The sequence below is a fragment of the Monodelphis domestica genome, chromosome 6, assembly GCF_027887165.1.
Source record: "Monodelphis domestica isolate mMonDom1 chromosome 6, mMonDom1.pri, whole genome shotgun sequence".
In the NCBI taxonomy this organism is placed as follows: Eukaryota; Metazoa; Chordata; class Mammalia; order Didelphimorphia; family Didelphidae; genus Monodelphis; species Monodelphis domestica.
This window is the reverse complement of record NC_077232.1, coordinates 30,052,231-30,065,335: the sequence shown is the minus strand read 5'-3', so window position 1 is coordinate 30,065,335 and position 13,105 is coordinate 30,052,231. Positions and strand designations below refer to the sequence as shown.

At 49.0% G+C, this 13,105-nt stretch overlaps 1 protein-coding gene across 18 annotated transcripts in view; it reads left to right on the top strand.

Annotated features, from left to right (window-relative positions):
* The window catches only part of PRDM11 (PR/SET domain 11), a 100,538-nt gene that overhangs the window by 46,391 nt on the left and 41,042 nt on the right, over positions 1 to 13,105 (top strand). For 9 of the 18 annotated variants that reach the window (XM_056801907.1, XM_056801898.1, XM_056801899.1 and 6 more), the window contains exons 2-4: positions 6,022 to 6,143; positions 7,971 to 8,074; positions 11,863 to 12,125. In XM_056801907.1, coding sequence (XP_056657885.1) covers positions 6,028 to 6,143; positions 7,971 to 8,074; positions 11,863 to 12,125 — 483 coding nt within the window. In that variant the 5' untranslated portion in view covers positions 6,022 to 6,027. Of the gene's footprint in view, positions 1 to 543; positions 1,144 to 6,021; positions 6,144 to 6,375; positions 6,497 to 7,970; positions 8,075 to 11,862; positions 12,126 to 13,105 lie in introns of those variants that run through there. The other 9 variants (XM_056801904.1, XM_056801906.1, XM_056801909.1 and 6 more) reach the window with 7 other exon arrangements.

Here is a 13,105-nt window from a genome sequence, read left to right as displayed (position 1 = left end):
GAAATTGACACAAACACAGGTTAAATGACTTGTCTGGGATTACACAGCTAGTAAGTGTCTGAGATCAAATTTGAACTCAGACCTCTCAGACTCTCGCCGTGCCCTGTGCTAACTTACTGCGCTTAGCTTTACAATACTGTGATCTTTTTTAACTTGCCCTCTCTAGGGCTCAAATTCCTCACCTGAAAGGAAAAAAAGGATAAAAGACCCTCCCCCACTTGCTTTCCAGGGACTGTTGGAAGGTTTTGCCTGTGGGTCAGCTGGTGGCACAGTGGATAGAGCACTGGGCTTAAAAACAGAACGTCTTCAGTTCCAATCCTGCCAGCTTTGTGCCTGAGCCTCAGTTTTCCTCATCTGTAAGCTGTGGTGGTGACCTAGTGGTGGTGACCTTTGTCCGGTCACTTCCCTTGGGTGGCCATCAGGCGCAGGGAAGGAGGACAAAGTCTCTGGCCGGGGAGCCTTCGTTTCCCCTGTCCAGAGGCAGCCACAAGAGAGAAGTGTGCGGGGAGAGGTTCAGCCAGGTACGGCTCAGGGCCCTGGCCCAAGGCTAACCAGGGAAGAGCCAGCGCTGCCTTCCACAGGCGGGCGGGCGGGCCAGCCAGCTCTCCCCCTCCTTCCGCTGAAACCACCCTGGCCCCCAGGGCCTGAGCAAGGCCCCCTGCCCCCTCCTCAAGTGCCTCCAGCCCAGCACCTATCACACAGAGCCAGACACCCAAACACCCGCCTCCTCTCCTCTTCCTCCACCCCTCCTTCTTCCCCCTCCCCTTTCCCAGGCCCGTGTCCTGGGGAGGCTTCAGGCCCCCAGAAGGAGCCGCGCTGCCGTCCCCCTTGCTGCACAAACACACACACGTATTCCTTGGGAGGGAGGGAGGCCAGGGGCCCGGGATGAGGGGCCCCCCTCTAGCTGGGCCTCCGCGCAGAGGGTGGGAGGGGGAGCCGAGCCTCTGAGGGAGCTCCCTCCCTCCCTCCCTCCCTTCTCCCCCCTCCTGGGCACACAGCAGCCCAGCTGCCCCCCTCCCTGGCCTCCCAGCTTCCGCCACCCTCCCGAAAGCCCAGCCAACTGCCTGCCCCCAAGGCCAGCATGAAGGCACATGTCCCTGCAAAGAATGTGGCACCGCGGCGGCCTGCCTGCCTGCCGGGAAGGTTAGTACACCGCGGAGGGGGCTGCCATCCCTTCCCCCTCCCTGCCTTGCCCTCCCAGCCTGCTCCCTCCCCTCCCAGGTCAGCCTGGGCGCCCCTTGGGCTGGCACTTGTGTTCCTGCCGCTTTTATCTCTTCCTTTCCCTGCTCCGAGGACCCGCAGCCAGAGTCCCACACTGAAGCCTCCCCAGGGCCTCAGGGGAGCCTCTCTGCCTCTCTGCCTTGCCTCTCCGCTTCCTTCTCTGGACTAGCTGGTTGTGGAAGTCACAGGAAAGCAGCCCTAATGAGGAGGGCCAGCAGCCCCCATTCTACAGAGCAGGAACTGAGGGCCAGAGCCGGGGAGGAAGTGACTTGCTCAAGGTCACCTCGGTTTGGCCTGGGGTCTCTGGCCCCCACCAGAAAGCCTAGCCCTAGGACATATAGTAGGGGCTTAATTCATGCTGGTTCAGTTAAATTGCATTCAAGTGGCAAAGCTGGGATTTGAACCACAAGTCCTCTGACTCCAGTGACTGCTCTGTACTGCTGCTGCCCATTGGGCTCAAGTTGACCTAATTACCTTCAGCCTGCAAACAGAGAGACAGACAGACAGACACAGAGGCAGAGACAGAGTGTATGTGTCAGGATCAGAACCCAGGTCCTAGGACTACACTCTAGTGGCCATAACGGCCACTTTATGTCCTGAACCTCAGTGTTCTTTTCTGTAAAATGGAGCTAATAGTGTCTACTCCCTGCTTCCCAGGGAAAGACTTTGCAAACTGTAGAGGGTTGGGGAGCCAGGAGAGGATGTGTGGAGTCATGCTTCTAGCCAGCTGGGTTTTGGGGCCTCCGGCTAAAATGGTCTTAGTTGCTCTGAGACTGGAAGGGGTGTGTCTAGGCAGGGCTTGGTAGTGACTGCTTCTGTCTGAGGTGTAGCTGGGGTCCTCTTCGACTAGATGGAAGACTGGTTCATGACCGGTCCTTCAGGCTCCTGGCATATTTCTAAAGAGTCCGTAGGAATCTGGAGACATTTCCAATCAGAAGGGGGGGGGGGGGCAGCTGGGTAGCCAAGTGGGTTGAGTCAGGTCTAGAGATGGGAGGTCCTGGGTTCAAATTTGACTTCAGATACTTCCCAGCTGGATGACCCTGGGCAAGTCACTTGACCCCCATTGCCAACCTCTTACCATTCTTCTGCCTTGGAACCAATACCTAGTATTGATTCTAAGACGGAAGGTGAGGGTTTAAAAAAAAAAAAAAGAAAGGGGCAGGGAGGATGCCCAGGCACAGGTTGGGTGACAGACACCCCAGAATCCAAGAGGGTCAGTCGAGATTTCAATTCTCATCTCGTCTCCCATTCAAAGGTGTCACCCCTCCCCTCTTGCCTTGTTTGAGGTAGGGAAAGCACATCGCATCCACTTTGCAACGAGGAAAAGAGCCATTGTTGGAGGGTCTGTGAGAAGCTTGACACATCCGTGGAAAATTAATCAATCATCCTGGAAAATATTTTGAGATTATTTGAGAGCAGCGATGCCTTTATATTCTATCTCTTTGAATCTTCCAAGCCTCACATAGTATTTAGAAGATAAAACAACGGTGGTCTGATTGAGAAAAATAAAGGATCTATTCCTAACCTTTCATCCTGGGTTCTCATTATTGACTTTTGGTCCCAAGGAGGTCAACTGCAGAAAGATGAGTCTCATTCCTAGGCATCAAAATATCCCCAGCAGCAGCTTTTTAGGGTGGCAAAAGGCTAAAGCAAAGTGGGTGCCCAGTGACTGGAGAATGGCTACTCAAATGGAAGAAAATGAATGTAATGGATGATCATTGCACCCCAAGGAAGAGCAGAGTTAAAGAATAAGAGGGGCTTATGGAGAGCTGTTCAGGGATATTGGATAATGCCTTGGTCCATTACCTTCCCTAACCCCTCTTAATTCGGGTGCCTTCCTTCTGTTAATTATTTCCTCTTCATCCTGTATATAACTTGACTATTTGTTTACATGCTGCTTCCTCTGTAAACTCTTTGAGGGTAGGAACTATTTCTTCTTCCTCTTTGTTTCTCCAGAACACAGCACAGTGTCTGGTGCATTTTTTTGTTCAGTCGTTTTCAGTCCTGTCCAACTTTCTGTGCCTCCATTTGGGCTTTACTTGACAAAGACACTGAATACATTTCCTTCTACAGCTCACTTTACAGACAGAGTAACTGAAGTAAACAGGTTTAAGTGACTTGCCCAGGGTCACACAGCTAGTAAGTGCCTGAGACCAGATTTGACCTCAGGAAGAGGAGTCTTCTTGATTCCATTGAGCCACCTCTGTGCCTGGCACACAGTAGATGCTTAATAATGTCAACATGGAATCTAGAAACCCCAGACTTGTAGCCTAGTAAGATCTGATGAACCCCAAGTTTTAGTGACTTTGTCTCCAGAAGCCTCTCCCAATATATCACACCCTCCTTCCAAGGATCAAACTTCAGTTTTCAAGCCTGACTTATGCTGCCTATTATACTAAAGAGTCACTTGGCTTGGGCTTAGCCTCTACCTCAAGTGGATTATCTTTACCTTGGGGTCCATTATTGTCTGAAACTGCTAGCCTGAGATTCCCTTCAGGGTGGATTCTCACAGGAACAAGGACAAGCTTTGGGGTCTCCAACTTACAAGCTAGTCCTAAAACTTGGGGTTCATCAGATCTTATTAGGATACAAGAACAGGGATTAGCTTTGGGGACTCCAACATACAAGCTAGTCCTAAAACTTGGGGTTCATCAGATCTTACTGGGATGCAAGAACAAGGATCTCCAACATACAAGCTAGTCCTAAAACTTGGGGTTCATCAGATCTTACTGGGATGCAAGAACAAGGATCTCCAACTTACAAGCTAGTCCTAAAACTTGGGGTTTATCAGATCTTACTGGGATGCAAGAACAAGGACAAGCTTTGGGGTCTCCAACTTACAGGCTAGTCCTAAAACTTGGGGTTCATCAGATTTTACTAGGATGCAAGAACAAGGATCTTCAACATACAAGCTAGTCCTAAAACTTGGGGTTCATCAGATTTTACTAGGATGCAAGAACAAGGATCTTCAACATACAAGCTAGTCCTAAAACTTGGGGTTCATCAGATCTTACTGGGATGCAAGAACAAGGACAAGCTTTGGGGTCTCCAACTTACAAGCTAGTCCTAAAACTTGGGGTTCATCAGATCTTACTAGGCTACCAGTTTGGAGTTTCTAGGTTCCATGTTGACAATGATAACTGATTGATTGAGTAGTTATCAGTGCCCAAGGCAATGTTCAAAAAGTATAAGTTAAAGAGAAGTGGTGATCTGTGTCATTCGAGGGAGTTTCCCCACCAGGAACCATAGATTTTCCCAACCTGATTTAATGACAGTTCTAGATCCTCCTCCCCCTCCAAAGGGGGACTGACGAATAGGAAGAATTTAGAGAACCAGGGGAAGACTTGTCTGAACTGATAGAGAGGGAAGAAAGAAAAAAGAAGGGGAAATGCTTGAAGTTATCTGCCATAATGCAAACTAGACCACAGAATTCATGTCAAAAGCAGCGTCCAGGGCTGGTTCTAGAGGGAAAAGGGCAAAACCCAGTTCCTTTTTAAAAAGAAATCCCAGCTTTTGCGGAGCTCTTTTTACAGAAGTCCCATTTATGTGTTTGTACTGGGGGTCGGGGAGAGTTACTTATTAGCAAGGAGTTGTTGTAGGAAAACAAAATGTATCGGTTAAGCAGAGGCATTGAAGTCTGGAGCAGTGTCGAAGGAAGCGCTCTGGGGTTGTAGGTTCTCAGCCAAGCTTCTTAAAGATGTTATCACGTTGGATCCTCACAACAACCCTGGCACGTAGGTGCTGGTGTGATCTCCATTTACAGTTGAAGAAACGGAGGCAAACAGAGGTTAAGTAACTTGCCCAGGGTCACAAAGATGGCGTCTGATGCTAGATTTGAACTCAAATCTTCCCAACTCGAGGCTCGGTGCCTTAACCCCTGGGCTACGGAGCTGCAGTAATATTTAAGCAACCTCCCATATACACCTCCACGATCCTGGGCCAGGCATGGAACGTCCCTCATCTGTGAAATGAGAGAGCTAGACGTGATGGTTTCTAGCTTCTTTCTGCTCTAAAGTGGATAGAATTTTGGACCTGACTTGGGAAGAACTGCATTCAAATCTAGTCTTAGACCTTTAGTGCCTGTGTGACCTGGGCATGTCATGCCCCTCTCTCTGCCTCAGTTTCTTCATCTGTAAAATGGGAATAAAAACGACACCTCCCCAACTCCAGTTGCTGCAAGGACAAAACAGGCTAATAATAAAAGCACTTTCCATTCCTTAAAGGCTATATAGAGGTCAGCTATTATGATGATGATGGTCGTCATCATCATCATCATCAAACCCTTGATCCTGTGATCATATTATCCACCAGGGAAGACACAAAAGGGCAGGACTAGCCAAACCTCAGAGCTCAGGATTCGAATTTCGAGCTCATCCTCATCCCATCTCTGGTCCATTCTGCTCCATGCCCAGAATCCGAGTGAGGCCCTCTTGACCCAGACTCCGTCCCCTGGAGCGTGGTTGAAGGCAGCTTTTGCTCGTGCCCTCTCCAAGTCCAGACCCCGACGCCTCCGACCAGCCTTCCAGCCTGGGCTGCTTCGTGCCCTCCCCGCCCCGTCCCTCCGTCTCTCCTGGCTCCGGGCATCCCCGAGACCAGCTTGGGGTGGAAATGGCATTTCCTCCTGGCCAGGATACAGCTGTTTTTGTCACTGACGTTCGTGGAGTTTCCTCCAGCCACGACCAGGGTAACAAGAAGCCAATGAGTGTCCTCCCCTCGTTCTGCCCCCGCCTGCTCCGCCACTCATTCCTCTCGTCTCCTTCTGTGTTCCTTTCTCCCAACCCCCTTTTCCCCTGTCCCTAGAACAGAATGACCGAGAACCTGAAGGCCTGCTTGGCTCATACCCAGGCTTCCATGGGGGAGATGGTGACTGTGAAGACAGAGGTCTGCTCACCCCGACGGGATCAGGAGTATGGTCAGCCCTGGTAAGGCATCTCCCACCATGCTGCCAGGGATGGCGCTTGGGGTAGGGGCTGGGTTGGGCTTCATGGGGCTCCTCGGGGGAAAGCCTCAAGTCACAGCATCATTGCATTTGAGAGAGAAAAAGAAAGAGCCTGAGAACATAGAATACAGAATTTCTTAGCACTTGGGCTAGATTTTTTAAGGCATTATTTTTGTCAGTTCACCAGCATCTAATTTCTTCTCCCTCCTCATTAGAAAAGACAAAGAAAGTCTGACTCATAGCGCCTGCCTGGTCAGAGCAAAACAAATTCCTGAATTGGTCATCTCCAAAAGCGCGCCTCGCTCTTCTTCTTGGGGCTCCCCTCTCCGGCGGTAGGTGGGTAGCGAGGCGTCCTCCGTCCCCTTGGGCTGGCCTTGCTCCTTGCATTGACCAGGGGTCTTCGGTCTCTTCAAGTCGTTTGCTTTGGAAAGGTGGCTTTTCCTAAATGGTTCTCCTGGTTCCGTGCACTGCCCAGGATCGCTTCATTTGAGTCCTCCCCGGTTTCTCTGAAGCCACGAGACAGTAGGATGCCTTTGCACTGCTCATCAGTCCAGTTAGTTTCCAGTTTTGGCCCCTACAAAGCTGCTGCCAATATCTTGGTCCCTGGGATCCGTTCGCTCTTTCTTTGATCTCTTTGGGTGCTGGCTACATATCCGTATTGGCGGCCAACACCGCGAGGATGTGGCGCTGCCTGTTAGAACAGGATGCACTTCCGAGCCCAGCGCGCGGGCCGGGAGCGACGAAGGGCCCTAGAGGACAGCTGAAAGGACCGAGAACCTAGAACGGAATGTTCCGCCTAGCAGGGCCTTAGAACGCAGAGCGCGGAACGTTAGAAATGGAACGATCTCAGGACAGAAGGTGAAGGCCAGAGAGGCCGTAGGCTCGCAGACTGAGGTCGAGAAGGGTCCTCGGAGGTCGTCCTTCACCCTCGCCCTTAGTTTTAAGTCAGAGAAAAAAGGCCCAGAAAAGTCACCCTCACCCTCTTCCTTAGTTTTAAATCAGAGAAAACAGGCCCAGAAAAGTTGCGGTGACCACACGAAGGTCACAGAGTCGCCAGGACTCAGGGGGAGACGCAGGACTTGAGCCCAGCTCTACTGAGTGCTGGTACGTGGCTCATTCCGGTATGAAATTGGCCACCACCCTGCTTTCATATTTGCATCTGCCCAATTTTGCACTGAGTAAAAATTAAATGTATAGCTCAAATGATAAAAGTATTATATTTCATGAGGTTTATTAAGGATCATTAGAAATCAAGGAATAAGGAGGATACAAAATAGAAACCACGTGCCCATGGCCGGGTAGCCGGTTTTAAAGTCCCCACTCACCACCATCACTGCTGGTTGTTGTGTCACGCCCCCAAAAAGAAAGTGGGAGGAGTTACCGACAGTGAAACACCAATCCCATGATCCTGCCCATGTGAAGACGCAGGAGAGATTAGAGGGAATTTTGGGAAATACTAAGGACTTCTGGGGAATGAAGGCAAAGATTCAAAATCTCCATGTATACAGCTGAGGCTAGAGAGAGGATTGTTCTTACTTAGTCCAAAGGGTTAAGCAGCCCTTGATGAAGCCAAGGGACCCTTTGAAGGGTGCCATGATGGGCAAGGGATGGGTCTGGCCTGACTGATTGGACAGCTACCTCTGATGGGGCAGGGTAGGCGAGGGCCTGGCGTGGGTGGAGGTAGGGGGGATCCACAGCCAATCTAGGGTGGCCACCCTGGCCGTTATAAAGCTCCTCTCACTCTCCTTAGTGCTTGGCCCAACCAAGCTTCTCCTCTCTGTTTCCTTGTCTCCTCCCCTGACCTTCCCAGCTCCGGGAGGCCTGACCCTCCATCCATGGAAGTGGAACCCAAGAAACCGAAGGGGAAGCGAGAGCTGATCATGACCAAGAGTTTCCAGCAAGTAGACTTCTGGTGTAAGTGGGGCCTTGACTGGCATTCCCTGCTCCCCAACTGTGAGCCTCCCTCCACTTCCTTAGGGAAGGCGGTCAGGAGGGACCTCAAGTTTGGAACAGGATGACATACTCAAGCAAGTTCTTAGAGATACCAGAGACTGTAGGAGGTAATGGTCGTTGGCGAGCACTATTAGAATACAGAACCTTAAAAGGGGTGAGGAAAGTGCAGACAGAACCGAAGGGTAGGCACTCCTGACTTCACCTCTGACGGGTTGACAGGGGTCAAAAGGTATTCCGTCTCTGCCTCGGTCTTCTCTCTTCCAGCCTAACCACCTCCAGTTTCTTCAACTTATTCACAAATGGCATAAACCAAGAACCTCATAGTAGACCTCAAAATGGAGAAAAGAGAATGATAAGAGTTTAGGAGAGGCCTTAGAACAGAATGGTAGAGTTAAAAGAGGGAGCTTAGAGGACAGAATGTCATAACTGGAAGGGGCCTTATAACATGATATGTCAAAGCTAGGAGCCTTAGAACTTAGAGAATCATAGTTGGAAGGGGCATTAGAACATGGAATGTCAGAGCTGGAAGGGGCATCAGAACATGGAATGTCAGCTGGAAGGGGCATTAGAACATGGAATGTCAGCTGGAAGGGGCATCAGACCATGGAATGTCAGCTGGAAGGGGCATCAGAACATGGAATGTCAGCTGGAAGGGGCATTAGAACATGGAATGTCAGCTGGAAGGGGCATCAGAACATGGAATGTCAGCTGGAAGGGGCATCAGAACATGGAATGTCAGCTGGAAGGGGCATTAGAACACAGAATATAAGAGTTGGAAGGGGCATTAGAACATGGAATGTCAGAGCTGGAAGAGGCATTAGAACACAGAATATAAGAGTTGGAAGGGGCATTAGAACATGGAATGTCAGAGCTGGAAGAGGCATTAGAACACAGAATATAAGAGTTGGAAGGGGCATTAGAACATGGAATGTCAGAGCCGGAAGAGGCATTAGAACACAGAATATAAGAGTTGGATGGGGCATTAGCTGGAAGAGGCATTAGAACACAGAATATAGGAGTTGGAAGGGGCATTAGAACATGGAATGTCAGCTGGAAGGGGCATTAGAACACAGAATATAAGAGTTGGAAGGGGCATTAGAACATGGAATGTCAGAGCTGGAAGAGGCATTAGAACACAGAATATAAGAGTTGGAAGGGGCATTAGAACATGGAATGTCAGAGCCGGAAGAGGCATTAGAACACAGAATATAAGAGTTGGATGGGGCATTAGCTGGAAGAGGCATTAGAACACAAAATATAGGAGTTGGAAGGGGCATTAGAACATGGAATGTCAGAGCCGGAAGAGGCATTAGAACACAGAATATAAGAGTTGGATGGGGCATTAGCTGGAAGAGGCATTAGAACACAGAATATAGGAGTTGGAAGGGGCATTAGAACATGGAATGTCAGAGCTGGAAGGGGCATCAGAACATGGAATGTCAGCTGGAAGGGGCATCAGAACATGGAATGTCAGCTGGAAGGGGCATCAGAACATGGAATGTCAGCTGGAAGGGGCATCAGAACATGGAATGTCAGCTGGAAGGGGCATCAGAACATGGAATGTCAGCTGGAAGGGGCATTAGAACACAGAATATAAGAGTTGGAAGGGGCATTAGAACATGGAATGTCAGAGCCGGAAGAGGCATTAGAACACAGAATATAAGAGTTGGATGGGGCATTAGCTGGAAGAGGCATTAGAACACAGAATATAGGAGTTGGAAGGGGCATTAGAACATGGAATGTCAGAGCTGGAAGAGGCATTAGAATACAGAATATAGGAGTTGGAAGGAGCATTAGAACATGGAATGTCAGAGCTGGAAGAGGCATTAGAACACAGAATATAAGAGTTGGATGGGGCATTAGCTGGAAGAGGCATTAGAACACAGAATATAGGAGTTGGAAGGGGCATTAGAACATGGAATGTCAGAGCTGGAAGAGGCATTAGAACACAGAATATAGGAGTTGGAAGGGGCATTAGAACATGGAATGTCAGAGCTGGAAGAGGCATTAGAACACAGAATATAGGAGTTGGAAGGGGCATTAGAACATGGAATGTCAGAGCTGGAAGAGGCATTAGAACACAGAATATAGGAGTTGGAAGGGGCATTAGAACATGGAATGTCAGAGCTGGAAGAGGCATTAGAACATGGAATGTCAGAGCTGGAAGAGGCATTAGAACATGGAATGTCAGAGCTGGAAGAGGCATTAGAACACAGAATATAGGAGTTGGAAGGGGCATTAGCTGGAAGAGGCATTAGAACACAGAATATAGGAGTTGGAAGGGGCATTAGAACATGGAATGTCAGAGCTGGAAGGGGCATTAGAACATGGAATGGCAGTTGGAAGTCAGAGATAGAAGGAGCTTTAAAAGATGGGATTCACTCAAAGGGATCTTAGAACATAGAATGTCAGAGCTAGAGGAGATCTTGGAAAAGACATTATTACAACTGAAAGGCCCATAGAGATCAATCAGTCAATAAGAATTTATTTATTTTTAGATATTTTTTCCCTCCTATTTCTGCCTCCTTTGAAAAGAGAAAAAAACAAAACCACAAGCCTTGTAATTAATATGTATAAAAGAAAGCAAATTTTCCTCATTGGCCATAGCCAAAAAATATGCTCCTCAACCTGCTGGGTATGCCACCTCCCTATCAGGAAGTGGGTAGCCTCGTGTGTCCAGCATCCTTAGAATTGTGGTTGGCCATTGCTCTAGAAGACTTGACTAAGCCCCTGCTCTGTGTCTGCATTGCTAGAATTGTGATGGGGATACATACATATAATAAGAGTGAACCAACAACAGTAGCTAGAAGTCCATTCACGTTAAATGCAAATAAAACAAGTTGTAGCCTGAGTACAACTGTGGTTTAGGAGGGAAGAAGCCAGCCATGGTGGGACTTGGGGAAGCCTCCCATGGGGAATGGTAATGACTACTCATTGATGGATTATGAATTTACAGTTGAGAGGTATAGCTGGGTAGCTCAGTGGATTGAGAGCCAGGCCTAGAAATGGGAGGTCCTGGGTTCAAATCTGAATTTAGACACATCCGGACTGGGTGATCCTGGGCAAGTCAACTAACTCCCATTGCCTTGCCTTTACTGCTCTTCTGCCTTGGAACTAATACATAGTGTTGATTCTAAGGTGGATAGTGAGGGTTTAAAAAACAAACGAATGAATGAATGAATGAATAAATAAATAAATGACAGACAAATAAATATAGAGTTGGAAGGATCTTGAGCCATTGAGTCCAGTCCCCTCCTTTTATAGATGAGGAAATTGAAGGCCAGAGAGATTAGGTAGCTACTCGGGGTCACACAGGACGTAAGCCGCAGTGTGGGCTTTAGAGCGAGTCCGATGCCCTTATTTGAAGAGTCACAGTAGCTACTCTTTCTCTATCGCCTCCTGTCTGCTAGCTATTATGCTCAGTGCTTTTACAAATATTTTCCCATTTGATTTTCGCAGCCCTGGGAGGTAAGGGCTGTTATTGTCCCCACTTTACAAGTGAGGAAACTGAGGTAGGCAGAGCTGAATGACTTGCTCAGGGTCACCCAGTTAGTAAATGTCAGAGATGAGATTTGAATCCAGGATTTTTTTACTTCAAGTTCAGGATCAAATACACTCCACCATGCCGCGTCCCTACACCCACCTCCCTTGAAGGCCGGGCGAGACTAGCAAAAAGTGCCTGCTGGTGGTGAATGCCCCCCTCTGCTCCTCAGGCTCTAACGCCCCCTTTCCACCTTCTGCCCCTACAGTCTGTGAGTCCTGCCAAGAGTACTTTGTGGATGAATGCCCCAACCATGGCCCCCCCGTGTTTGTGTCTGACACACCCGTGCCCATGGGCATCCCTGACCGAGCAGCCCTCACCATCCCCCCTGGCATGGAGGTGGTCAAGGAGGCCAGTGGGCAGAGCGATGTCCGCTGCATGAATGAGGTCATCCCCAAGGGACACATCTTTGGGCCATACGAAGGGCAGATCTCGACGCAGGATAAATCGGCCGGCTTCTTCTCCTGGTTGGTGAGTCTCCCCTTTGCTGCTTGTCCGGCTCATCCCTGAGGGGGCATTTGGTACCAGAGCCTAGATCTCAGCTCATGGGTCCTTCTTCCATCACATAAGAGATGTGGGTAGTAACTCTTGTGCCCACAGACTTTACCCAGGCTGGCTGAGGAGCCTGCCCTGCAAGACGAGAATTCAGTTCCATTAGTGAACAAGAATGCTGGATTTGGAGTTCAGGGCCCTGAGTTCAAATTCAGATCTAACACTTACCACCTCTATGACTTTGGACAAGTCACTTGACCTTTCTCTGCCTCAGTTTCCATATTTACAAAATGAAGGAGATTGGATTCAGTGAAAGTCCTTTCAGCTTGAAAGCTATGATTATATTGAACGAATCCAGTACCAGCTAAGGGCAAACAGAATGCCCTTAGGACAAAGAATGGCAGAGGGGGAGGCATATCTTGTAGTCCTTTGCATTTCCTCTCTCTCATGCTTTCTGGGATGGGAGATGCTTAAACGAGAACCTGGCGGGTCTTCTGGAACAAAGTTTTCTATTTCCTTGGGTCCTTGGAAAGCTCTTTCCAACTGCGCTAAGAAGGGGACAAAAACCTCTACATCCTCTCAGTTAATGAGATTAGGAAAGTGGAACGGACTTCCTGAAGCTGAGATTGTTGACATGATGGTGGCCATGGTCAGGGACGGGAATCCAGAGATCCGAAAGAAAGTCTACTCTGCAGTGGTATTCTGGAGATGGAAGTTACGCCTGAGGAAGGATAGTTTTTCCTAGATCTTGAAGATAATGCAGGGGTCCTTGTGAAAACTAAAGGCAAAGGCAAAGGTTCAGCCACCCTGTATGGTCTGTCTGGTGTCTCAGGATCACTTCTGAGGTGTTAAGTGGCAAGTTTGACCAGTTATAAAGTTGGAGCAAAAAGACCAGGAAATAAACCACACCATTCTGCTCAAGTGACCGTGAGCTCCCAAGATTCCCAGGTACCCAGGTT